General features: G+C 40.2%; 1 protein-coding gene across 2 annotated transcripts in view; it reads left to right on the top strand.

Moving 5' to 3' along the window:
- SLAIN1 (SLAIN motif family member 1) overlaps window positions 1-26069 on the top strand; it is a 53921-nt gene that overhangs the window by 4514 nt on the left and 23338 nt on the right. For both annotated transcript variants that reach the window (XM_070471530.1, XM_070471531.1), the window contains exon 2: window positions 10435-10574. In XM_070471530.1, the coding sequence (XP_070327631.1) occupies window positions 10435-10574 (140 nt within the window). The remainder of the gene's footprint in view (window positions 1-10434; window positions 10575-26069) is intronic.

Below are 26069 nucleotides of genomic sequence, written 5' to 3'. Positions count from 1 at the left end.
GTTTCAGAATCTTAATTTTTTAGTCCAGTTATTATAATCCTATAGTAAACTGTACATCCTGCGCTACTGTTGATTCCATCATATTACGAACTTGGCAGCCTTAGCTCTCCAGGAGACCACAGATTAGAAAGTACAGTGGAGAAACTGATCATCAGTAGCAAATTAAAAGCTCAAAAGGACTAAAGTCCCAGCTGACGCATGGATGATTTGCTGGTCTGTGCGGAAGAATGTTTTAAAGGGCTCTGTCCCAGTGTCACCAGGCTAAAAAGGACCAGGGTCCTCCTTAGGACCAGGAGAGGGAATCAGATGGGTATGAAGTGGTGATGGGCACAGTAAGTCGTTAAGTGCATGCTTGACCTTTCTCTGACCTATTTCAGTGTTAAGGGACTGAAGCTCCAAGGAGAAATAACTTACATGAACTTCTTCAGTTATTTACGGAAAGAATTGACTAAAAATCAGATTATTTATGTGGATTCAAAAGTGTTTACACCATTGATTATTTTTTTCCTCCAGGCATGGTTGTGACCCATTAGTATGCTGTGAAGTCCGTTTCATGGACTGACCTGTGTTATTTTTTAATGAAGTGCAATAGACTATAAAATCAGGATCAGAGTGCCTTGTATCTTATAATGCAAACATGGCTTGATTAAACTTATTTCAGTTTTATGTGTATATATGTCCTGTGATGAAATTGTAAGTGCACTTGTGCATTAAGGCTGAAGTTAGAATTTTCTAACTCCGATTTGTTCTGTTTTAAAGCAAAGTGGATTTGGAAAAACAAGTAGAAGAGCACAGTTCCTTGAGGATAGTGCAGCGCTGGGGCATCTCAGGACCTGCACACCTCAACGAGAAGACGAGTATATTCAGACAATGCCAAGATTAAAACATGCCAGCTGATATAACCATATAAGGAAGCATTTATTTCAGTGGAGTGGCAGTTAGCAGAGTATTGGGGTTTATGTAAAAGGGATGTGGCAGAGATTTTAACTTGCTCAGTTGGGAAGGACAGGAGAAAAGTCCTTAATGATACAAGGGTAAAATGGTGGTATATACAAATTACGGAAAACTTAGTGAATGAGATAGCCATCCTCCTTGTGTAACATCAAGACCCTGGACAGCTGGCTAAAATCATTGCCAGTTTTGCATCAAAGCTGTTGAACACCTTGTGCTATACATATGGCACAGCTAAATTAGACCGGCTAAACTGTTTTTTTTTTTTTTTTCATAATTGATTTTCAGTGAAAAGACCAGAGGGTACTTCACTTTCTGACAATGCTAATTGAAAATATGCAGTGTTTCCTCAGTGCAAGGGGAGTTGACTGAAGTCTGTGCTGATGTGTCTTTTTAAATGAATAACTTTGAAAATCCTGCAGGGAGATGTTGAAATAGAGTTTAGATCTAAATATGGAGGGAGAGGGAGTGTCTGCTTTAGGACCCTTCACTAACTAAAATTTAGACTTGATGTATCCTTTTAAATAGTTTAGTGGGGGTAGGTTTCTGACCAGCTTAACCCTAGCAGGTGCTAGTGAATTTAAGCTGACTAAAGATTGATTGATTGTGCTAATTAGCTACTGGGTTTTACTTTTCCTTAATATAAAACTTCTAGTGATTGAAGCCTCTTAAAATGGCTTGTCTGAAAATTGACACATTTTCCTTTTCTGTGATAGGTCTGTGATATGCTTGTAATTGTTTTGCTGTAACATTTATTTTTGATTATCTGTAAGAAGGTTGTTTTTAGAACCAAACATTGAGATTAGCCAAGACAATTTTTCTAGATATCTCGAAATACTTCATTTGAAGCATGGTGGGTTATTATGGTGGACTTTGAATTATTACTTTTGGAAGGTTTGAAGAGAGGGGATGGAAAATTAAAGTGTAGCATTTTAAATGATAGCTTTTCTAATATTTGTAGGATCCTCAAGGTTTAGACTAAGGCTTTTTAGAGATTACTGCCAGATCCTAACATACCATCAATGAAACAGTAGAAGGTGAAAGAGCAGTTGGTAGGAGATATGTTGTATTAACAGTGGCAAATTAGGATATTGTAAATATTGCTGGCATTATAATGATGAGGTGAACTTTATGACTTTTTAGAAGATAAGAGCCATTTATGAGAAATACAGGTTTTACCTTGCTTATGTCATTTTGAAGACATACTCAAGGAGTTTGTAACTACATGGTCTTCATACCTAATTGCCCTTTACCTCCTTTTAAATCCAGTTCTAGGCCTAGCCAGAGAAGTAGTAGGCTCAAAACTATCCTGGGAACATTATTCAGAGGCTGACTTAAAAATGATCTTTTGTCTTCATGCCATATATTTTCATAGTGCTTCTAAAGTTCTGTCAAAGTAATACAATAAATACGATGTAAACAATACAAAAAACTCATGTACAGAAAGCAACAGTCCTCAGCTGTCTCCTACCCCTGAGTATTCAATATAGATACTGCTGTATGCTCCTTTAGCAGTTTCTTTGTTCTTTATTTCTATAAGTCTTTATACTACATGATCTTAAAAAGCTATAGACTTGTAGAAAATAAAGACTAAGCTTTCTTCCCTTCATCCACCATATATTCTTTCCTTTCTCATAATGGTTTTCATAGTTTTTTTCCTTAAATCATTAGTTGTTACTGTTACTAGCTGAGCCCTGTTAATTGTATGTTACATTCATTTTCTTTAATCTCTTTGTTCTTCCCAAGAGTTAGTAACAGCCTTTCTTTTCTTTTCTTTTCACTTTCTTTAATCCCTTGTTACTAATTATTTCTCTAAACATGCTCCTGGAGTCATGAAGTTTCTCAAGAAGGTGAAAAATATTTGATAATACCTTATATCTGTTTTTAAAAATTTACTTTGTGGTGCCATCCATTCTAGAACCCTTAATTCCACTGCTCCATCCTTTACTGTTGGCTCCTTAGACTAGAAGCACAATGCTGTTGTCATTGGTAATTCCCTCTGTTTCTAGCTAGTATTGATCTCCTCTTCATAAACCTCTGTCTCAGAATTTCATTTATTCTTGTGGGTGGAGTGCAGCCTCGGTAGCTTTCTGGGAAATAGGGCATGCATGAGAAGGACTTTGAAACCCTGTGTATTTGGAAATGTTCGTGTTCTTTTCTCATACAAGAGTCATAGTCGAGCTGGCTGTAAAAGTCTAAGTCAGTTATTTTCCCTCATGTTTAAGGCTCTGTTCCATGGTTTCAGTTTTTATTGTTTTACAGCTGTTGAAGTGCACTGTGATTTGGATGGTAAATTCTTTGTGATTTCTTTAGTTTTTTTCTTTATCCTAGGGCTCTTAAGTGTCATTGTGTACCTTGGATGGGTCTGTCTGTTCATTTGTTGCACTGGGCGTTTGTGGGCGCCTTCAATCTAGAACTTGATGGCCTGCCTTCAACTTTGGAAAGTTTTCGGCCTTTAAAAAAGCTTTCTTCACTTTCGTGTTGTTTAGAACTTAAAATAGTCAGATGGGCCCTGCCTGGTACAATCATTTAATTTTCTTATCCCTCTCCTTCTGTTGTTAATCTTTGTGTTTCACTCCTGGAAGACTTCCTCAACTTGATCTTTCAAGCTCACTTATTGAATATTTTGTTTCTTCTATTAACAGTTAAATAGTTTCATTTGCCAAGAAAGAAGGAAGGACTTCTTTGTAAATATCCTGGTTTTATCTTGTGAGTACAACATTTTTTCCTCAGATGATGTCAGTTACAATTGTCTTGGACTTTTCATCTGTTACCTGCATTGTTTTTCTCTTCAGTTCTTTTTTCCCCTTCTACTTTTAGTCTCATGATTTTACTTAAGGGGAATATTCCCTGTATCTGATGTCTTTTGTTGTCTGTTCATACCCAAAGGTGGTATTGAAATTGATCTGTCAGGGCTCTGTGTGGGTGGATCTCTTTGGCTGACTCTACTAGAGATGGGGGGTGGGTGTGGTCAGTTTAGGTTCCATTACCTCTGAGTCTTCTCTTGGGTTCACCTGTGCCTCCAAACATAAACTTTCTGTACTCCTGGGAGATGGAAGGCAGGCAGTTTTCGGAATGTAAAGGGGAAAAGAAGGCAAGTTAGCAAGATTTCCAGTTAGTCCCTCTGGCTCAGTGAGATGCTTCCTCTCTCTTTCAGCTAAGTTTGGTGTGCCTGCAGTCAGGGTTTCTCTGGGTCAGCCTTACCCACACCGTAAGCCTCTGGTCTGAGGTGGTGGTGGAGGAGTGCTAGGACTGTGAGTACGGCGTAGAGGAGGTGATCGGAGGTCCCAGTTATTCCTTGTGCAGACTTTCAAGTGAATTCTTTGCTTTCAGTTATAGGCTCACCTCCATATTCTATGAACTGCAGGATTGGGGTGAGACATAGTAGCAGAAAGCACGAATGGACAACGGAAGATGAAAGAGAGAACTCCCTGTATGTGACCGTGGCAGAGTGGGTCCCAGAGCAGTCCCAGATGCCTCTGGGACGTGAGTGCTGCTTTTCAGCGTGCTGTAAGGCCATGTGGTCAGAGAACCAGATTACGTAGGCCTGAAGAGATTAAGGACATCTTTCTAAGGGGACCCCCTGCAAGCGAAAAGCAAAACACGCTACCAAAAAAACCCCCCAGCCTGGTGGGAGTGTGTGAAATCCCGAGGCAGGCTGGTTGGTGGAGGTTTCTAGCGGCAGGAGGAAGGAGCAGTTGTCCCTGGAGATGCTGGAGGTGATGTGCAGAGCAGCACTTCACGTGGTCGCTGAGGGGTTTGTCGACAAGCCAAGGCTCAGACAGTGCATGAACTTGTGTATTAAGCAGTGAGGAAATTTTATTAAAAGAAACTGAAATATAAGGAAATTGCACAGTCACTAGTGTTGTGGCTCATGTCTGGGGGGGCTGTGGCGCCTGCCTGATAGATGGCAGCTCCGGGCTCACCCAAGGACAGGAGGCAGTCAGCTGCTTATTGTCTTGTGACATTTTTAATAAAGATTCATTACTGTGTAAGTGAACTATAAAGTGCATATATTTAAAATGTACTATTTTGTATATATTGACATATGTATAATCCATAAAACCATCACCACAGTCAAGATACTGAATATATTCCAACACTCCAGACTTCCTTGTGGCCCCTTGTATTTCCTTCTCTCCTGATCCTGACCACCTCCACCTCAGCCGCTGGTCTGTTTTCTGTCAGTCTAGGTTAGTTTGCATTTTCTGCACTTTCGTTTCAGCGAAATCACAGAGCATGTCCTTTTTTTGTTTGTTCTGGCTTCTTTAAATCAAGGTATGACAAGTCCCCTACATATAAATGAGTTCTGAGAGTGCATCTGTAAGTCCAGCAGTTAGCCTGGGTGCTCCACTAACGCAATCGACTATATAGTACTGTGCTGTAATGGGTTTATAATACTTTTAACACAAGTAATGTTAATACCTAAAAAAGAAAACACTTTTAAACTTTCAGTATAGTACCTTAAAGAGTACAGTAGTACAGTACAACAGCTCCACCATTGTTTTGCCTCGCTTCACTCTGTTGTTGTCACTTTTGTTTCCATTGTTATTGCTTGTCACTTCTTAGTAGTGCACACTACATCACTGCGGCTTTTACACTCGCTTCCATATATCCTGGGTTTAAAGATACTGTCCTCTATACAGTCCTACACAGTAAAGTGCTCAAAAGAACAGCCAGTTATAGAGGATGCATGCACGTTCACTGACAATATATGCCAGTCACGTCAACTATTATAACTTAACGTGATTAGTTAGATATGAATGCATGTTTGCATCTTTGAAAGTTTGTGAATTGAAGGTTCCGATGTAGGAGACTTTAATGATTTTGAAATTCATGTGTTGTTGCATGAATCATTAGTTCATTTCTTTTTATTGTGAGGGTTTTAGATAATAGGGACACAATAATGGTTTGTCTTATCCGTTCATCTTTTCATGAACATTTAGATTTTCAGTTTGGGACTATTAAGAAGTCTTTGTGTGGACACACAGCATTTGTGTCTTTCTGGTAAATACTTTATGACTTCTGAGTGGCTGGATCAGAGAGTAGGTATATGTTAATTTTTAAAGAAGCTGCCAGAATTGTTTCCAAAGTGTGTGCCATTTTATAGTTCCACTGGCAGTGTAGCAGAGTTTTGTTTGCACCAGATTGTCACCAAGGCTTGCTATGGCTAGTCTTCTCCTTAAGGCATTCTCATAGCTGTGTCTCACTGGGGCTCTCATTTTTCCCTAATGAGTAATGATGAGCATCTTTTCAACATCTGTTTGCCATCCATAGATCTTTGGTGAAATGTCTGTTTAAATCTTTTGTCAATTTTTTTTTAAACTGGGTTGCTTCTTGAGTTTGCAGAATTTCATATGTATTCCCCTTACAAGTTCTTTTTTATCAGATAAGTGATTTGTAAGTATTTTTTCCCAATCCATGGTTTGTGATTCATTCTCATCATAGTCTCTTGCAAAGAGCAGAGAGACTTGTTAGTTTTGGTGAAGTCCAGTTTGGTTTTTTTTCTTCCTAGATCATGCTTTCAGTCTAAAAAATGTATCTAAGTAATATTTGCCAACCCAAAGACAGCAGGACTTTCGTCTATGGCTTCTTCTAAAAGTTTTACAGTATAGGTTTCACATTTTTGTGATCTGTTTTGAGTTAACTTTGGATATTGTGTCAAGTATGGATCAAGGCTCACTTTTTGCATATAATTGTTCCAGCACAGTTTGTTTAAAACACTGCCTCTTGTTCATTGAATTGTCTTTGTAGTTTGTCAAAAATCAGTTTTCCATGTATTTGTATTTCTATTTATGGACCATCTATTTTTTCCATTGATCTATTTATCTTCATGCCATCCTATTGTTAAATTGTCTTCATTATTGTAGTCTTGTAATAAGTCTTAGTTAGTTAGCAGCAGCTCTCCGAATTCATTGTTTTGGCTATTCTAGGATCTTTTCTCTTTTATATGAATTTTAGAATCAGCTTTTGCAAAAAGCCTGCTGAGATTTTGATTGGATTTTTGTTAAATGGATCAATTTAGGGATAAGTGACATCTTCACAATATTTAGTTTTCTGACCCATGGACATGGCCTGTCTATATATATATCTTTTAAAATTTCTCTCAGGATGATTGTAGTTTTCAAGGAAAAGGTCTTGGCATCTTTCGTCAGATTTATCCTTAGGCATTTTATGGTTTTTCCTATGCTATTGTGAATGGGAAGTGAAATCGCAAAAATACTGATTGTTACTATTTTTTTTTTGAGTTGCTCTTTTCTTTTGTACTTTGATCTGGTATCCTACAATTTTGCTGCTAAGCTCACTTATTCTAGTATTTTTTTTTTGTATATTCCAGGCTTCCCTGATAGCTCAGTTGGTAAAGAATCCACTTGCAATGCAGGAGACCCCAGTTCAACTCCTCGGTCAGGAGGATCCCTTGGAGAAGGGATCGCTACCCACTCCAGTATTCTTGGGTTTCCCTGGTGGCTCAGCTGGTAAAGAATCTGCCTGCAATGCAGGAGACCTGGGTTCAATCCCTGGGTTGGTAGATCTCCTGGAGAAGGGAAAGGCTACCCACTTCAGTAGTCTGGCGTGGAGAATTCCATGCACTGTATGGTCCATGGAATTGTAAAGAGTTGGACATGACTAAGCAACTTGAACTTCACTTTATATATTCCTCAGTGTTTTACATAGATGATCATGTCATAAAACAGATATACTAGATTCTATCCAAGCCAAATTGTTGCCTGATTGTAGTGGCCAGAACATGCAGACCTTGTATTGTTCTTGATATTAAGGGGAAAGTGTTCAGTCTTTCACCGTTAAGGAGCCTTTTTTTGTGGTGGTAGTGTCCGTCTCTTGCGACCCAATGGACTGTAGCCTGCCAGGCTCCTTTGTCCATGGGATTTTCCAGGCAAGAATACTGGAGTGGGTTGCCATTTCCTTCTCCAAGCTTTTTTTGTAGATGTCTTTAATAAGACTGATGATGTTTCCTCCTGTTTCCAATTTACTGAGTTTTTATCAGGAATGGATGTCATATGTTTTTCTTTGTATTTTGAGATTATCATATGGTTTTTCTATTTTAGTATATGTGGTAAGTTACACTGATATTTGAATGTTAAGCCAACTTTTCATTCCTGGGATAAATCTCACTTGGTAATGATGTATCCCTTTTACATATGGTTGTACTGAATTCGCTAAAACATTTAGACCTATTGCTTCTGTGTTCATAAGGGGTGATGGTCTTTAGTTTCTTACCTTGTAATGTCTGTATCTGGTCTGGGTATCAGGTTTCATAGCTATGCTGGTCTCATAGACTGTTAAGATGTGACTCTCTCTTCTATTATTTGGAAAGAATTTGTGAAGAAGTGGTGTTCTTTAAATACTGGTAGAATTAGATAATGGAACTTTCTGGGCCGTGGCTTTTCTCTGTGAGTAGGTTTTGTTTCTCTTTGTGTTATTTTTTTAACGTGTGTTATTTTTAAAGTGCACATGTTATAGGCAGCATAATTGGGTCTTTTGTGACCCCCTTTAAACATGAGGAGAACCTTGCTCACATGCCCTCAAATATTTCCCCTTAGTTTTTATTGCGCAGTGTGTCCAGGGTGTGTGCCTAAACTGATCATTGGGCAGATGGGATTAATGGAATTGGCACAGTTGGCTCAGCCCAGCACATCCCTCTCAAGGTGGAGTCCAGACGGCAGTATCAGCATTGCTTGGGAACTTGTTAGATGTTGAGATTCTTTGCTTTCGCTCCAAACCTACTGAATCTGGTAGGTTGGAGCTGCCTGCAATAATTAGGTGTTAGCAATTTGTGTTTTAACAAATCCTCAGATTTTGATACGTCAGAGATTGAAAACAATTGGCCTAGACTAACATTTACCTAGGGGTTTAGAGAGAGCTTTGCAGTAATAGTTCAAGGGTCTGACAGCAAGGAGGGGTGAAAGGCAAGGATCCACATAGCTTGGTAATCATCTTGCCATAGCAGGCCGAGGTGCGACTCGGAAATAAGAATTTTGAACTAACCAATATTACTGTCAATGAGGGCAGGACTGTGGGCCACATTCTAAGGGAATAATGATATATTAGGAGTACTATTAAATTGATTAAAAGAGATGTTTTAGAACTTTCCTCTCTTAACAGGAGTCAGCAAACCATGGGCATATTGGACCTACTGCCTGGTTTAAAATATAGCTGATCAGCTTAGATTTTTACATTTTTAAATGATTGGAAAAAATTAAAAGAATACTATTTTGTGACATGTGAAGATTATGGGGAATTCAGCATTCTGTATCTATAAATAAAGTTTATAAGAACACAGCCATACTTGTTATTTATCATCTGATATTTTTTGGCTGCAGAGACAGAATTAGGTAGTTATGACAGAGACTGTGGCCCCAAAGCCTATATATTTACTAGCTGGTCCTTTATAGAAAAAAGCTTGCCACCCATGAACTGTAAGGGTAATTTGCTAAATAGTACATTCCCCAACCATCTGGGATAAATTACTCTACGAGGTGGTGGACCAGACTGTAAGGTAAAAGAATGAATAACGGAGTATGTTATTTCGGGAATACCTCCGCATTAGAATTATGGTAACTTTGCTTGAAGGAGTTTTACTTTAATGAGATTTGTAATTAGAATACAGCTTTATATAGCAAGGTCAATTACTGGAGCCTGTGATTGTAATGTTCTTTCTTCCTTTTTTTAGTCACCTGCTGGTTAAGCCTGAAGATAAAGCTTTTTGTATTGCCCTATCACTGGAAAATATTCTAAAATGTACCTTTGAACAGTACATCCAGGAGAGAAAAATCCATGTTATGATTTGTAGTGCCTCTGGGGTGGTTATCCTGCCCACTTCTGTATAATAGTGTGGGTGCTGGAGTGAGCTCTTCACAAAACAGATTTTTGAAAGTGGTCAAGTTTTTTTTTTTTTTTTTTTTTTTTTAGTGGTCAAGTTTTAATTGAGAAGTAAGGACCTACCAAATTTAGTATAGATCTGAGACAGGGGACATACCTGATATATTTAAGGGTTGAGAGAATCAACACATAGTTGACTTTCATTTGTTTTTAGACTTATTTTTTTAAAATGCAAATCAGATTTGCCTTGTTTGCCACATCATGTTTATATGCATTAGCCCAAGGTCACAGAAAATGCTGTCATCAAAGAGATGAGATGAAAAAGTTCATTTCCAGAAATACAAGTGAGCCGGTCAAATCATCATGGTGGCCCCTTTGAGGTCAGTTCAGTAACAAAAGCCTCAGATCTCTGACCCGCTGAGACAATGTTCCATAGTTTTTTGAAGTCCTCCTTGCCACCAAGCTACAGAGGGTGTCATCTTCTACTCGGGGATGCTTGTCGGTTAAAAATAACTTTGGTATTTTGCAATAATTAAATGTTAAGTTATAGAAACTGTTAAATACATGTTGTTTTCTCAAGTAGAAGAGAGGTAATCTCTATATAGCTATATAATCCCTATAATGTAGATTTCTTTTTTTAAGGTTGTACGTTGGCTCTTCAAAGACATTCCTGTCATCAGAGAAATCCCTGAGTCCTTTGCAGTGGTGTAGACATGTCCTAGATAACCCGACTCCGGAGATGGAAGCGGCAAGGCGTTCCCTCTGCTTTAGACTGGAGCAAGGTAACCGCGACCCGGCTACCCACCCCCTTAAACCCCTGCCACCATCCACTGGGTCTTGTTGCTGGTTTTGGAGCAGACACTTAACTGAAACACCTTACCCTGAGGGGCAGGCGTTGCATGCAATTCACTTCACATGTTTACCCAAGAGGGTTTCTCAAGTGTAGAATATATTTAGTTCTGTGTTTGTTTTCAGTTATATTTTCAGCTCCTTTTAGTTAGTGTTGTGGGAATACATATGATTTTTCTATTTCTTTGTTTACAAACATACCACTAAATAAAATGGGTCAGTCTTACATTCTCTTCAGACGGTTATAAGACTGTGTGGCTGAATTCCAAGATAGCAAACTGGGGTTCCACTGGGATCTGGGTACAGACCTTTTGAGTTGCCTAAATGTTTACTTGGATGTGTAACTGGAAGTCCTAACCTTTATAAACTACGCGATAGTCTTCATATTCTATGTAACGTTAATTATAGAGCCCAACATATATTAAAAAAAAAAGGATAGTTGTAGCAGGGAAAGAAAAAGCAAAAGGACTGAACCATACTCAGCTCTTGCCTATTTTGATAAAGGAGGCTAGTACTTAAGGCTGTGATTATTGAGACTTTGCTTGTTTCCTGTGCTCTTGGTATCTGTTTCATTATCGAGGAACACTTTATTTCATGGATCACTCATGTCCACATCACACTGGAGTTTAAAAACGGGGTGAAGCGTTAATCTTAACCCTCCAGATGAAAGAGTCAGAGTTGTTGGGAGTAGGGCCAAGAGAATCTACATTGACAAGGTCACGAGTGCAATTCCTAAGCACATTGAGGTTTGAGAACACGGCCTGTGAAACTCTTGAAAGGCAACAAATGCTTATAAAATGTGGACATGATAAGACAGCATTTCTCGAGCTTTTAATTTGGACAGTCAGAACATTAAGTTCTTGACGTCTTTCATTGTGTTCTAGCTGTGCTTGTCTGAGGCGGTGACTCCACTCACTCTTAGGGGTGAGAAAAGGGTGGTTAGAGAAGTTTACGGTATTAATGAGGACACAGGGGTCCTTGGAAGCAGAGCCAGGGCCTGGGTCTCCCTGACACTGAAGACTGGTCTTAAGTAGTATTCCATACTGCTTTACTGGCATAGTTAACAGAAAATGGGGACAGACATCTGTTTTAAATATATCATGCTCAGTCATGTCCAACTCTTTGTGACCCCATGAAATGTAGCCTGCTAGGGCTCCCCTGTCCATGGAGTTCTCCAGGCAAGAATACTGGAGTGGGTTGCCATTTCCTCCTCCAGGGGATCTTTTCAAACAAAGGGATTGAACTTGAGTCTCCTGCATTGGCAGGTGGATTCTTTACCACTGAGTCACCTATGCGGAAGGTCAAATTAGAGATCAGGAAGTTTTACTAGCATTTTAACTAAAACAAAATAAGTGATGATGTAATAGAAAGTTTGAAGAGTGGAGTAGGAACAAAGGATTTCAGTTCAGTCGCTCAGTCATGTCGAACTCCTTGTGACCCCATGAACTGCAGCATGCCAGGCTTCCCTGTCCATCACCAACTCTTGGAGCTTACTCAAACTCATGTCCATCGAGTCGGTGATGCCATCCAACCATCTCATCCTCTGTCGTCCCCTCTTCTCCCACCTTCAATGTTTCCCAGCATCAGGGTCTTTTCAAATGAGTCAGTTCTTTGCATCAGGTGGCCAAAGTATTGGAGTTTCAGCTTCAGCATCAGTCCTTCCAATGAATATTCAGGACTGATTTCCTTAAGTACTGACTGCTTGCATCTGCTTGCAGTCCAAGGGACTCTCAGGAGTCTTCTCCAATACCACAGTTCAAAAGCACCAATTCTTTGGCACTCAGCTTTCTTTACAGTCCAACTCTCACATCTGTACATGACTACTGGAAAAACCATAGCTTGACTAAATGGACCTTTGTTGGCAAACTAATGTCTCTGCTTTTTAATATGCTGTTCTAGGTTAGTTATAGCTTTTCTTCCAAGGAGCAAGTGTCTTAATTTCATGGCTGCAGTCATCATCTGCAGTGATTTTGGAGCCCAAGAAAATAAAGTCTGTCACTGTTTCCATTGTTTCCCCATCTGTTTGTAATGAAGTGATGGGATCAGATGCCATGATCTTAGTTTTCTGAATGTTGAGCTTTAAGCCAACTTTTTCACTCTCCTCTTTCACTTTCATCAAGAGGCTCTTTAGTTCTTCTTCACTTTCTGCCATAAGGGTGGTGTCATCTGCATATCTGAGGTTATTGATATTTCTCCCAGAAATCTTGATTCCAACTTGTGCTTCATCCAGCCCGGCATTTCGCATGATGTACTCTGCATATAAGTTAAATAAGCAGAGTGACAGTATATAGCCTTGATGTACTCCTTTCTTGATTTGGAACTAGTCTGTTGTTCCATGTCCAGTTCTACTGTTGCTTCTTGACCTGCATACAGATTTCTCAGGAGGCAGGTCAGGTGGTCTGGTATTCCCATCTCTTTAAGAATTTTTCCAGTTTGTTGTGATCCACACAGTCAAAAGCTTTGTCAAAGTCAGTAAAGCAGAAATAGATGTTTTTCTGGAACTCTCTTGCTTTTTCGATGATCCAACAGATGTTGGCAATTTGATCTCTGGTTCCTCTGCCTTTTCTAAAACCAGCTTGAACATCTGAAAGTTCATCGTTCACATACTGTTGAAGCCTGACTTGGAGAATTTTGAGCATTACTTTGCTACCGTGTGAGATGAGTGCAATTGTGAGGTAGTTTGAGCATTCTTTGGCATTGCCTTTCTTTGGGATTGGAATGAAAACTGACTTTTTCCAGTCCTGTGGCCACTGCTGAGTTTTCCAAATTTGCTGGCATATTGAGTTCAGCACCTTCACAACATGTTCTTTTAGGATTTGAAATAGCTCAACTGGAATTCCATCACCTCCACTAGCTTTGTTTGTAGTGATGCTTCCTAAGGCCCTCTTGACTTTGCATTCAAGGATGTCTGGCTTTAGGTGAGTGGTCATACCTTCATGATTATCTGGGTCATGAAGATCTTTTTTGTGTAGTTCTTCTGTGAATTCTTGCCACCTCTTCTTAAATCTTCTGCTTCTGTTAGGTCCATACAATTTCTGTCCTTTATTGTGCCCATCTTTGCATGGAATGTTCCCTTGGTATCTCTAATATTCTTAAAGAGATCTCTAGTCTTTCCCATTCTGTTGTTTTCCTCTCTTTCTTTGCACTGATCACTGAGGAAGGCTTTCTTATCTTTCCTTGCTCTTCTTTGGAACTCTGCATTCAAATGGATACATCTTTCCTTTTTCCCTTTCTTTCACTTCTTTTCTTTTCTCAGCTGTTTGTAAGGCCTCTTCAGACAAGCCATTTGGCTTTTTGCATTTCTTTTTCTTAGGGTTAAAACTTTGGTGACAGATGCATGTGTAAGAGGATGGCCAAGATTCTACTCTTGATTCTAGTCCCATTTCCTGATTGGCTCTAAGCAAGCTCCCTGGGCTTTTCTCTTTCAAGGGTTGTATCCCTAAGTTTCCTTATTCAGACACCTCTGATTCCAGGACTTCTTACGTGTATATTTTCATCTATGCATTTGGCTCAGTTTCATTTGAAATAAAATAAAAATAAAATTCAGAATTAGAATTTTTAAGTTCAAGGGTCAACGATATGAAAGGGATCAAACAGGAAATATTTTAGGCTTTGTGGGTCATCCAGTTCTGCCATCCTAGAAAACAGCTGTGTATACAGACATTAGTGGACAAGGCTGTGGACAGAGAATTGAGTTTCCATGGTATTTTTTTTTCATGTGTCGAGAAATACACTGTTTTTAAAATTTTGCTTTTTACCTTTCTTAGTGGTTAAAAATATTCATAGTTGGTGGTATTATTAAAAAAAAAAAAAGGCAGGATGGATTTGGGCCACCCGGGTCATAGGTTTGCCAACAGCTGCTTTAGTTCACTTGCACACAAGGTGATTTAACACAGTGTAACACTGCAGCTGAAAAATAATCTAATCGGTGGTTATTTTTGAGATTTTAGAATTTATTATCTAGTTTTTCACTCTAGATATTTTATCTAGATATTATCTAGATTTTATCTAGTGCCTTATTATCTAGTTTTCATTTCATTAGCAAGGGGCTCAAGCAGAATTGTGAGGTCAGGAGGACATGAGTTACAGTTTTATTCATAGTGTAATTTAACTTTCATATGAAAGTATTTGAGCAGAGAACTAGCTTTTCAAATCCAAAATTAGTCTTCTACTAAATTTGTACATAAATCTAAATCCTCTTTTGCTGTGACATTAAATGCTTTTGTTCCAAAGATCCATGATCCATAATCCCATTATGAGATAAGAAGAAACGGATTAGAATAGGTGGTCCAATGGATGAAAAACAATTTTTGAAGCTTAATATGTTATATAGCACAATAGGTCTGTAGTTTAGTAAGTATTAGTCCTCTAGATGTAATAAGGAGAATAGCAAGTTCCCACCCCATTGTCACATGCCCATTTTATTACCCAGATGCAGTTTCTTAAAAGCTCTTGTGGTTTTGTTGTCTACCCTCTTTTTAAATTCCGTGCTTTTATGGCTGTTGCCTGAGTTAACCAGTTTAGTCATTATCGGTTGGCTTTTTACTTTGAGTGGTGACGGTTTCATTTTTAACTCCCACCTCACACCCTCCCTAGCTGCTATTTTTCTCCGCATAGTCTCCCATGTAGCTTTTACCAATCTTAGGATACATCAGTACTGATTATGATAGCAAGAGTCATATCTAAGCCATGCAGTATTTTATCATTGTTTCTTTTTTGTTTCATTTAACTTTGTTTTTCCTAGAGTTAGTGACCTTTGTAATTAATTTATCTTCGGACTCTCCAAATGAAACCTTCGCAGTATGGTTAGATATGGACACCCACCAAGGGTTCTCATTTGGTTTAACTCCTCCTCCTGGTGGAGCCCTCCGCTATCCCCACAGCCGTACCTGTTCTCTGTAGGCCTGTGCGCATCTGTCTTGGTGGGACTTCCTTTTGCCCTCATCCTGGGAATTGCGCCCCGTGTCTTCTGCATCATATTGCTAATAGCAGAGGCTTCCTTTTCCTTAACTTCCCTAGTTTAGTGACGTGTATCCGCTGTTGCTTTTGTGGGGAGCAGGAGAGGAAAGAAGCTATGTGGGGCGTAAACGCTGAGAATGTCATGTGTCTGAAAGTGACTCTGTTGTACCTGTCTTTCACACTTGATTGTTCTTTGGGCTGCATTTAGATTTCTTGGTTAGAAACCATTTCCAGCAGTTGAGAACGTAGTGTCACATTGTGTTTTAGCTTGAGGATTGCTGTCGAAGTCCTGTACTGTTCTCATTTTTTCTCTCTCTGCTTAAAATACACTGGATATTTTAGAATCTCTTCTTCCTGGTATTTTGAAATTGCCTTTTTTTTTTGGTGCTAGACAGTAGGCACTTCTAATCTGGAAACTTTAGCTCTGCAAAATTTCATGCATTGCTTCTTTGTAATCACCCCTCCCCTCCAGTTTTCTCTGTTCTTTCTTTCTAGCTACTCCTTTAGTCAGATGCTGAATTTCCTAGACTGGTGTTCAGATTTTATATTTTTCTCTCCTTTTTTTTTTATTCTTGATTTTTTTGGGGGGAGTATTCTACTTTCTTGAAGATTTAAAAAGCTCATCTGCTAAACTCTTGCCACGTGTTTATTATGGATCTGCTATGTGTTGGGCACCATCGTAGGTGATGGGGATCCAAAAGTGCCCATAACATATTTGAAGTCTGTCCTCATGGAGTTTACAAGCTAGTTTGCAGATAGTCTCTTGATCCTCCTGTCTTTTCCTAAGGCACCGTTATTTGTGTGAAGTATCGTAAATCTAGCAGCTTTGGGTTTCAGTTTAAGTGATGAAACCTGTCTTTGATAAAGCTGGAGAGGAGCAGCTGCGTGAGCCAGAAAGGGAGCCCAGGGGTTTTGGTGCTTTTCCCATACACTTTGCATCAGCATCTTGTGTCTACTACCACAGACTCCCTGTGGGCAGGGTAGGGTAGAACGCCTGCCCTCTGTGGTACCTGTACCTTCAGTTTCAGAGCTTTTCCAGGTCCTTGTTCGCTTATCCTCCACTGTGGACCGTCAGAATGTTGAAACCCAACTGGGTCCATCACCTAATATTTATCTGGTTTTTTAATTTCTAAATAAAATGATTCTTCTTAGTCTGATAATATCTCCTCTCCTATTCTATATTCCATGTGGATTTAGACTTGGGTTAGCTGCAGTTCTAGGGTGGTTTTGTAAGAGAATAGAGAAGAAATCACAATTAATCCTCCATACTGAAGAATTTTTATTAGAGTAATTACAGCTAATTGTTACAACTAATTAACTGGCATCAGAAATTACGGTTTTAACTTAAACTTTATTTATAAAATGGCATGCATGGTCAAATGGAGTAATGTGTGCCATGTATTTTAGAAGTTTCAAGTAATTCAGTCATAAAGTGTTTCCTTTTTGTTTAGACTTCATTTCTCTCTTGAATCCTCAGCATCTTCACCTAACAAACATCACTGACCATCTTCTTTGAGACCAGGGTTGTATCTAAATTGCCCAAGGACAGACTCTGTTCTGTTGGTCTTAGCAACTGTAGAAAGGAGCCTGACACAGAGTAGACACTGTTAACGGTGGAATGAAGGAATGTGGTGGAAGAGGTTTTGATCTAGTAGATGTAGTGCTTCCTAGTGCCTCAGCCCTACAGAACTCTGTAGTCAGGCACGTCACGTGTTTCTAGTGTCTTGCTTATAAGTCGGGCCATCTAACAGATTTCACAGGGCTATTAGAAAGATTTCAGAACATGTTGAATGTGAACTTAGTTTGAAAAATGGGAAGTGCTATGTAGTTATATGGACACATTCCTAATACATAGTTCTTTCTTCAGAGACTGAACCAAAAAATACAGGGAATCCTCTTAGTTGGCTATTTATAGACAATGAATAGTGTTTGTTTTTTTTTCTCCTTTGGGGGGTGAGTCTGTTTTCTCTACCTATAAATAAAGATACTTGGTACAGCTAGCGGTCTCAAATGGAAGTTTTACAAGTATAGTTTATTCAGTAGTAGTAGAAAATTCAAGAGGACCTCTTTAGTATATCCTTTCCTTTTATTTCTTGTTAGATCTGTATTCCATTTCTGACATACTTGTCTTCATTCTTGCCCACTTCCCCCACCCCTTAGCATGTAAATAACAAATACCCATAGAACTTTCACAAGTAGCTTTAACTCACATGATATCCTAAATTGGGATAAGGCTAATCTAGAGTCTTTTGTTAAGTCCATGTCATGAGACTGGGACGTTAAATAACCAAATAACGATCAAAAAGTTTATCTAAGTAATATGAAACACCCAATAATGTGGCTCAGTTAATTTGGGGCCAGTTAATAAAAGCTTATCTTGTCTTAAGATTCTTGAATGTCCATAGCTATTGAATCAGGACAGGTCACACTTGAGGAGCACGGGTATAGTTTTCACCAACAGTGTCACCCTGCACACCTAGCCATCTTGGGTCATGTTTCCCTGTGACTGTCTCTATTTCCCCTGGGATGATGTCCTAAGCAAATATGAAGAGTGAAGAGATATTGCTGCTTTATGGAGTTTTTCCTCTTATCTTCATATGACATCAGTTCCCATTCTTGTCTCATTGTTATGATGGAATGTGTCTCTCTACATTTAGCCAGTGAAGAAGGAAGTTGTCAGCTAACCCAGTGCTTTGAAGGTGGCCTTTTTCATTAGCGAAAGCCACACAGATTGAACTGAGACGTTAAGAAGCTTATCAAGTGTCTGTCTCCTGGAGCCTGTCCAGTTTCTCCTTGCATGGCCCAAGATGCTATCTCCATCAGCTCGTGTTTCCAGTCTTGAGGTGCTCTTGTCAAATTCAGAACACAAAATTAAAACTGAGTCCATGCGGTTCATTTCAGGTAAGCTTCATACAGGGTTCCCTTTCTCGTTGGAGAAGTAATCTGGAATTGCACTAAAATGTTTGTATAGAGACAGGGTCTCTTGACATTTGCTGTTATCTCTCCGTGCTAGAAATCGAAGCTTCATCGTCATGGCCATGTGCTTCCATCACAGCCTCGCTCTGCTTCGGAACTCAGGATGGCTCCAGCGTGTGTGCCTCATTATTGGGGAGGATGTTGAGTACAGGAAGTGACTCACTAATAGGGACTGTGCTCCCCTGAAATTCAGTTTCCATCCCTTTATATCCAGCAACATGGATATGTTATTTGCCAGATATTCCTAAACAATCGCCTTTGCTTTTATTTTGCCAATTATGCATGTGTTTCTGTTTGGTTTTGTTTTGCATTTCTACCATGATTAGAAATAAGCTTATTTATTAAAATAAGCAGTAACTTACATGACAGTACATAACATTTGTTGTAATGAAGACATAATTGATATGCTATTTTGTTATTTACCCTAATGAGAAAAAACAAAACAGATCCTCCCAAAGCAGTTGTTTACTGCTTTTCTCAGCTCTGATGACTGACCGCACTTGTCTCTGTGGCAGTAGAATTTCCTTTTGGTAGGTGCTCATACTTGTGGGGCCTCTGTGTGTGAGTCACTCCTTTGTGTCTGACTCTTTGCGACCCCATGGACTGTAGCCCGCCAGGCTCTTCTGTCCATGGGGTCTCCCAGGCAAGAATACTGGAGTGGGTTGCCATTTCCTCCTCCCGGGGATCTTCCCTGCCTCAGATCGAACCTGCATCTCTTGCATCGCAGATAGATTCTTTACCCACTGAGCCATCAGGGAAGCCCTGGGACCGCTACGAGACAGACAGTTTCTGCAAGAATTTGTAGACACCTTTCCTGAGACACTAGGCCTTGATCAGAGATGATTCAGATGCTAAATCATGAACTAAATGTATGGAACACTTGCTCAGTGCAGGCGCAGTGCTGAGGGCTAAGGGTGCAGTAGTGGGATGAGCTTTCCACCCGGCCTTTGGAGATGTGATCCTGTACAAGGACGGGTGACAGCAATAGCAGCTCTCCTTCTCTTTTTTTCCTTTCCCTTGACCACTGTTCCCCACCCCTTTTGGCCCCAGGGACTGGTTTTATGGAAGAGTTTTTCCACAGACCGGGGTGGGGGGTTTTGGGGTCTTGCAAGCACATGGCATGTGTTGTGCACTTTATTTGTTACCAGCCCCACCTCAGATCATCAGGTGTTAGATCCCAGAGGTAGGGGCCCCTGCCTTAAGGCAGGCACCGTGATGTTCAGGGGCCTGAGGGCGTGTGGCTGGGAAATGCTTTCCGGGGGATGTGACACGTCAAAGCCTCAGCAAAAGTGCGGCTGGTGACAGTAGGTGAGGAGGGCAGGGAGCAGCCAGGACCCCGAGCTGCTGTGGGAAGGCCCTGAGACGGGTCGGGGCTCGTGGCGGAAGAGGTGTCAGCAGACCATCGTGGTGGGAGCGGAGCGCAGGGAAGCGAGGAGAGAGAATGGAAGCCGACTGACTCAGGAAACTAGGGTCGAGGACTCTGGGCGCTCTCGAGATGGTCGGGAAGCCTTTGAATAGTTTAGGCAAAGGAGTGGCGTGACTTTGAACAGGAACGCTTCAAGGTATTGTCTGAATTGGCTTACACGACTGACCGTTTTATGAAATCTGGTGAGATTTGGAAAGTTGAAATAGCGATTTTAGAAATTCTTTGGCATGTTAAAGTTAGGCTTTAGCATTTTTTCAGATAATTCTTTAACTTGTTCAGTTGCTGAATTGTGTCTGATTCTTTGTGACCCCATGGACTACAGCATACCAGGCCTCCCTGTCCCTTTAGCTTAAACTTAAAAATGTTTCCTCCTGCTTCTCTTATTAACATCCTGAATTTCTTGTGTGACCTCCTGTGAGAAGCAGGAGTTTAAAATGTGGCCAAACACTTCATTGTGCTTAATTTACTTTGAAAATATAAGGCTTTGATAGTCTCATGTATTTATAATACATGGCGCTTTAAACTAGTATATAATGGCAAGTGTCATGTGTTTGATTTTTGGAGCTCCTGTCATCGTGTGTTGAATACTTGTGAGCTTAGTATTTTTCCACTTGTTTCAGCTGTAAGATTGTAGTTCAGTGAGCTGGGGTGAGTGTTAAAAGTGTAAATCGTTTGACATTCAGGTTTTAGTAGTCTTGTGTGTGCCTGTGTATTCATATACATGTGTAAGTATGCACATGCAGTGTGACCATGTGTGGTCTTCCATTTGCATTGCATTTTTTGGATGATGAAAGTGGAATCAGGAAAAGGATGCTCTCGCAGTAGGAGTTGCTAGTGTGTGCTGAAGCTGATGACCACAAGTGGTGGGGATATCTCATCTTCAGGGTAAAACCAGATATGTATTCTTACAGGAAGCAGAGAGATCTGATTGAGAAGCAGAGCTCGAGGCGATGCCAGGTGTCCATGTTAGCCTGAGGAAGCGAGTAGGAGGAGTATTAGAGGAACTCTGAAAGCCTTTCCACCTTGCCCCCCTCAGAGACCTCCTTCCGCCGTGTGGTTGGGAATCTCAGCCGCTCCACTGCTCCGTGTCCAGGCACCTGTGGGGAACTTGCTTATGGAACAGTCCACCTGTTTACGTAGTGGCTGTTGTCCGTTTTCTTAGAGGTGGGTTGGGGTAATACCTATACTAGTGCAGAAGAAACTCATGCTAGTTACCTATTCAGATTAACTTAGTCTTTATCCATAAATAATGAACCAGCAACCAGCTATCACTTGTGTTTTGAAAAACTTAAGAGCATGCACAAAATAGATCAGTGACTTTGTAGGAGGAAGTAACTGTGGGAATAGAGGGCTCAGTGTGATCCAGTTCAAGAGGGTAATGCAGTTTTCAAACAAGAACAGATTGCTCAGAAGAGCAGTGGTCAAAGTATTACTATTTTTAGCCATTTTTAACTTCTCGAAAGTACTGAAGTAAAAATGGAGAGGGCTAAGAACCAAGCCACTTACCTGAATTAGGCAAAGGAATCTCCCCAAAAGAGAAATTGAGAGAAGTTAGGGCACTTGGAGGACAGACCCAGAATCTCATCTTTAACAGTTTTAGAAACAGGAACAAAAGGATCAGTAAATAATGGCAGAAATTCTCTTTGAGCTGAAAAAAGACAAGCCCTCAGCGTACACTAGGATAGATGAAAAAAGACTTTGACATCCTGGTTTAATTCAGATTGTCTAGGGTTAAAGAGAATAATCCTAAAAATATGCTAAGGAAGAAATAAGTTCTCTTCAACATTAGTAGAACTTAGACATTGCTTAAGTATTTAATATTGGGTGCAAGATGGGAAATACTAATCTTAAAAGTTTTGAGGGAAAGTTCATTTCAAACTGTAATTTTGTACCCAGGCAAATAATAAGTTATGGAGACAAGTGGAGGAAGTTTTTGATTCTGTGAAGACTTAGAAAATTTTACTTTATGCACCTAATTTTCATGATGGAAAAAGTACTAGGAAAAAGATGCATCAGCTCTCAAAAACACTGGCCACTGAGATGACCTAGGAGAAGGCAAGAAATATGAGAACATGAGTTGACTCTGCAAGCTGGTGATGTCTGGGTCTAGTGCCAAACAATTACTTCTCGTTGCTTTTTTTTTGGTCCTTTCACAATGCTCAGTTCTCCAGTTAATGGTACTTACTACCCCAAAACACTGAAATGCCACATTTATGTGGCTTAACCGTCAGTGGTCACCTTAAAGCCCAGCTTTAGCACAGAATGAATTCACAGGAAACCTTGACAAAAGTGAGATAGAACCATCGAATCTGCAGATAGAAGGTTGGAGAGGGTGAGCATGCCCTAAATGTTGAAACTTCTCACTGCAGGGAGTCAGGTACAAGCAAGCTGGTGGTTTGTCTACTTAAAGTTGCACTTATATGTAAATTACATAGTTGTTGCAAATTCCAAAGCAACACTCCTGGAAAAGGGATCTGGCTGTTTTTGACCTTTATGTATATTTTAATGTTCTTCTCCATGCAGACATTTTAATAAATCATGGAGGTGGTTAGTTTTAGGTCCGAAAAATGTTTCTGCTTTGTCAAAACTTGGCTGTTTAGGTTTACTTTCTACCACCACTTGAGATTAGTAGGTCAGAGGCCTTTTCTGCCACTGGAATGTTGGCCACATAGATTATGTCCCGTCCTGACAGAAGAGTACCCCAGCTCATGAGATCCTAGACAGGCAGGATGGTCCAGAATCCATCTCTAGCGCTCTTCTCTTAGCGACTTCTGCGTGCTATCTGTTGGGCTCCTGGGCTTGGATTCTTAGCACACTGGATGTTTCATGGGCAGAAAGACTCTTACTTGTTATCTGGGCTTCCCAGGTGGCTCAGTGGTAAAGAATCCACCCGCAGTTCAGGAGAACTGGGTTTGATCCCCGGGTAGGGAAGATCCTATGCAGAAGGGAAAGGCTACCCACTCCAGTATTCTTACCTGGAGAATTCCATGGAAAGAGGAGCCTGGTGGGCTGATAGTCCATAGGATTGCAGAGAGTCGGAAACGACTGAGCGACTAACACTTTCTTTTCAGTCTGTCCTTAGTGTTGGCTGGGGGGAACCCACTATATTCAGATGTGAGGTTATCTAGCCTGTTTCTTCATAGCCTCAGATTCTGTAACATCTTCCCTGTCTCGTTACTGCTGTATAGAACTTGCGAGTTGTTCTGACCAGCTGTCATGACTTGGCTGTAGTCTAAATTGAGAACAGCTGTCTGCAGTCCACATGACAAGATCGCATCACGGACAGAGCCTTAAGTCACTCTCTTCCCTTGTTCTTTGCCGGTTCCATTATCACTTTCACATAGGCACTCTTCCCACATTCTGTGGCCATCTTAACTGTCCTTAAATTTGATGTAAGCCATAGCAATCAGACCTGGGGGAAGAATGACTTCTCTGCAAGGGAATTTTTAAACATGCCTTTGAAGTCTAGTTACTACTAAGTTTAGATTTATTTTTAACCTCCCCTGTTAATTGCAGATGGAAAGTCTGATGATGATGATGATGATGATGACTTGTGAAACTGTAGAGGTCACTCTAGCCCTGGATGACACTGGATTTGGTCCATGTGCACTTAAAGCTGGCAGCTTATCTTCAATTCTGACGAGTGATTAAGTGGAAACAAGTTGACAATCCACAGAATTTCTCTTCCCAGCCCTCATTTCCCAGCTTGACTTGTAGACCATTGTCCTGGTTAGAGAAGACCTGAGAAGGACCCAGGAGTATCTGCGAGAGAAGAGTGTTCAGCATGTGGTCTTGGGACGGGTGAGGGTCTGAGAAGCAGCAAAGGCCTAATGCCTGAATTGTGATGATGAATCCTTTAACCAGCAATGCTAGTTTATCTGTGAAGTTCAGATTAAGAGTGATTATGAAACCGATCCTTATGGAATAAATGTTAAATAATCCTCCTTCATGGTGAAATTCTGTAACTCATATTCAACAAGTATTAAACGTTTATCTGCTAATCTTTGGGGGGGTATACACCCATCTTTTAGTTCCTTTCAAATCTAATATATTTTAAATCTTAATTCTAATGTTGAAATTACTTTCTTGACTATCTCTAGGTATTATTTATATGCTTAAATGAACTCTTTCATTAGATATGTCTTGATGGTGGTAGTCATGTTTCTATAAATTATTGTAAACTATTACACTTGAATATAATTAGAAGTTTAAATACTGAGTATTAGCATGCTCTGGGATCATAGGTATATATATTATATTTATGTGTAAAACATATATCATAATTTTAAATCATTACATTTGTCATGCTAGGTTGAATGAACTGAACTCGGAAAAGATTCAAGTTAACCTACTAGGTTTTTCTGGCTGTAATTGGAAGATGGAGAGACTTGGGTTTGAGAAGTAACTTTGATTAGGTAGTAAGAGAACACCAATTAAGGACCTCATCATCTAGTTCTTTATTCTTTCTGTGAATCCACTGGCACATGCATATGAGTTGAATCCTCTTTACTTTGTATTTGGGAAAGAGCACTAATGATCGCCTATTTCATAGTAGCAATAGGACCTCCTAGATCCCATATGCTTGTTTATCAGGCCATGGAGAAATTAATACTACTGAAGTCCACCAAGTAATAACAGTGGATCAGATAAGCCACAAGCCATATGTTACTACTCCGGGGGCCTGGCACAGGTGGGAGCCAAGTGGGCAATGCTTGCGTCCTGTTAACTTAAGTCCAGAAAGTCTTTACCTCTGTCTGTGCAGTCAGTTTGTAATAGTGAACCTGTAAAATGCTGTCTTTGCCCAGGGTTTTTAATTCCCATGTTTAAGTTTAGTCCAAACATTTGAGTGCATCTGTGTGCCAAGCATTTCTACAGACTGTGTAGAAAAAAAAGCTGTAATATGATCACCTAGGAAGTTTATTCTGGAGAGGATGGTTTGTGAAAACAGAGCTCTTCCTGCCCCAGTGACTTGTGGGCTTGGATCAAAATGCTGTGGTCTGGATACAACCTCTTGCCAATACGAGAAGAGTTAATGTCGCCTGTCCTTCAGTGATCTTGGAGCCCCCTGTGTTAGTAAAGGGCCATGTAGTTGAATTCCTCTGCTTGGCTTAAAATTGAGGGCTGCCTGTGTGCTAAGTCGTTTCAGTCACGCCTGACTCTTCGCAGCCCTGTGGACTGTAGCCTGCCAGGCTCCTCTGACTGTGGGAATTCTCAAGGCAAGAATACTGGAGTGGGTTGCCGTTCCCTCCTCCAGGGGATCATCCCAAACCAGGGATCGAACCCGAGACTGTTGCATCTCCTGCGCTGACAGAGAGGTTCTTTACCACCATCTCCATCTGGGAAGCCCTGAGGGCTGCCTGCCTGTTGTATAAAAGAAAGAATAAAATTAGAAGGATTGAGTGTTTGTTAATCTCTCCTTGCTTCCTTTTCCTCTGCCTTCTGGGACTCTGTGGGAAAGAACATCATTATTTAAGAGTCAGAGATATGACTTAGGAGCCTGTGGTTTTGAAGAAACAGTATTTCTTAGAAAATGTGTCATTTGGGACATTTGTTTCCTCTGAGATAGTCTTTGGGTAAATAAGTGAGAACTGTTGACCTATCCTGGTCAAACTGTTGAAGGTTCAAGATTCAGTACTTTGTTTGAGTTGGTAACAGCTGAGGAAAGATTAAGCCCGTGGACTCATTTAAATGAGATATAACGTAAAAAGCATACGCGTCATTTTGAGAAGAGAGGCTAAACTGCCCAAGTATTAGGAAAAGTGGATCATTTCTGCATTTTTCCTTCCTCCCACCTAGCTTCCAGAACTTTTTCCCTTAGAATTTATAAAATATCTTTGCCCCAACTTGCTGTCAATTTTCTGTAGTTTTCCTTAAAAAATGTTCTGTGGTTTGTGAATATAGGCTGCAAACTTCTGTCTCACACTCGCCATAGCCTTGCCTATTACAAAGAGCACACCTTCTCTTCCAACGAGAATGCAGGAACACAAGGATGCTACATAGATTTGCTCCAGATCTGAGAACTGGCATCTGGCAAAATGGAGACTAGAACTCTGGCATCCAGTGTCTT

Source organism: Odocoileus virginianus, chromosome 8, assembly GCF_023699985.2.
Source record: "Odocoileus virginianus isolate 20LAN1187 ecotype Illinois chromosome 8, Ovbor_1.2, whole genome shotgun sequence".
Taxonomy (NCBI): Eukaryota; Metazoa; Chordata; class Mammalia; order Artiodactyla; family Cervidae; genus Odocoileus; species Odocoileus virginianus.
The sequence above is the reverse complement of the archived record's forward strand: the minus strand, read 5'-3'. Positions and strand labels throughout refer to the sequence as shown.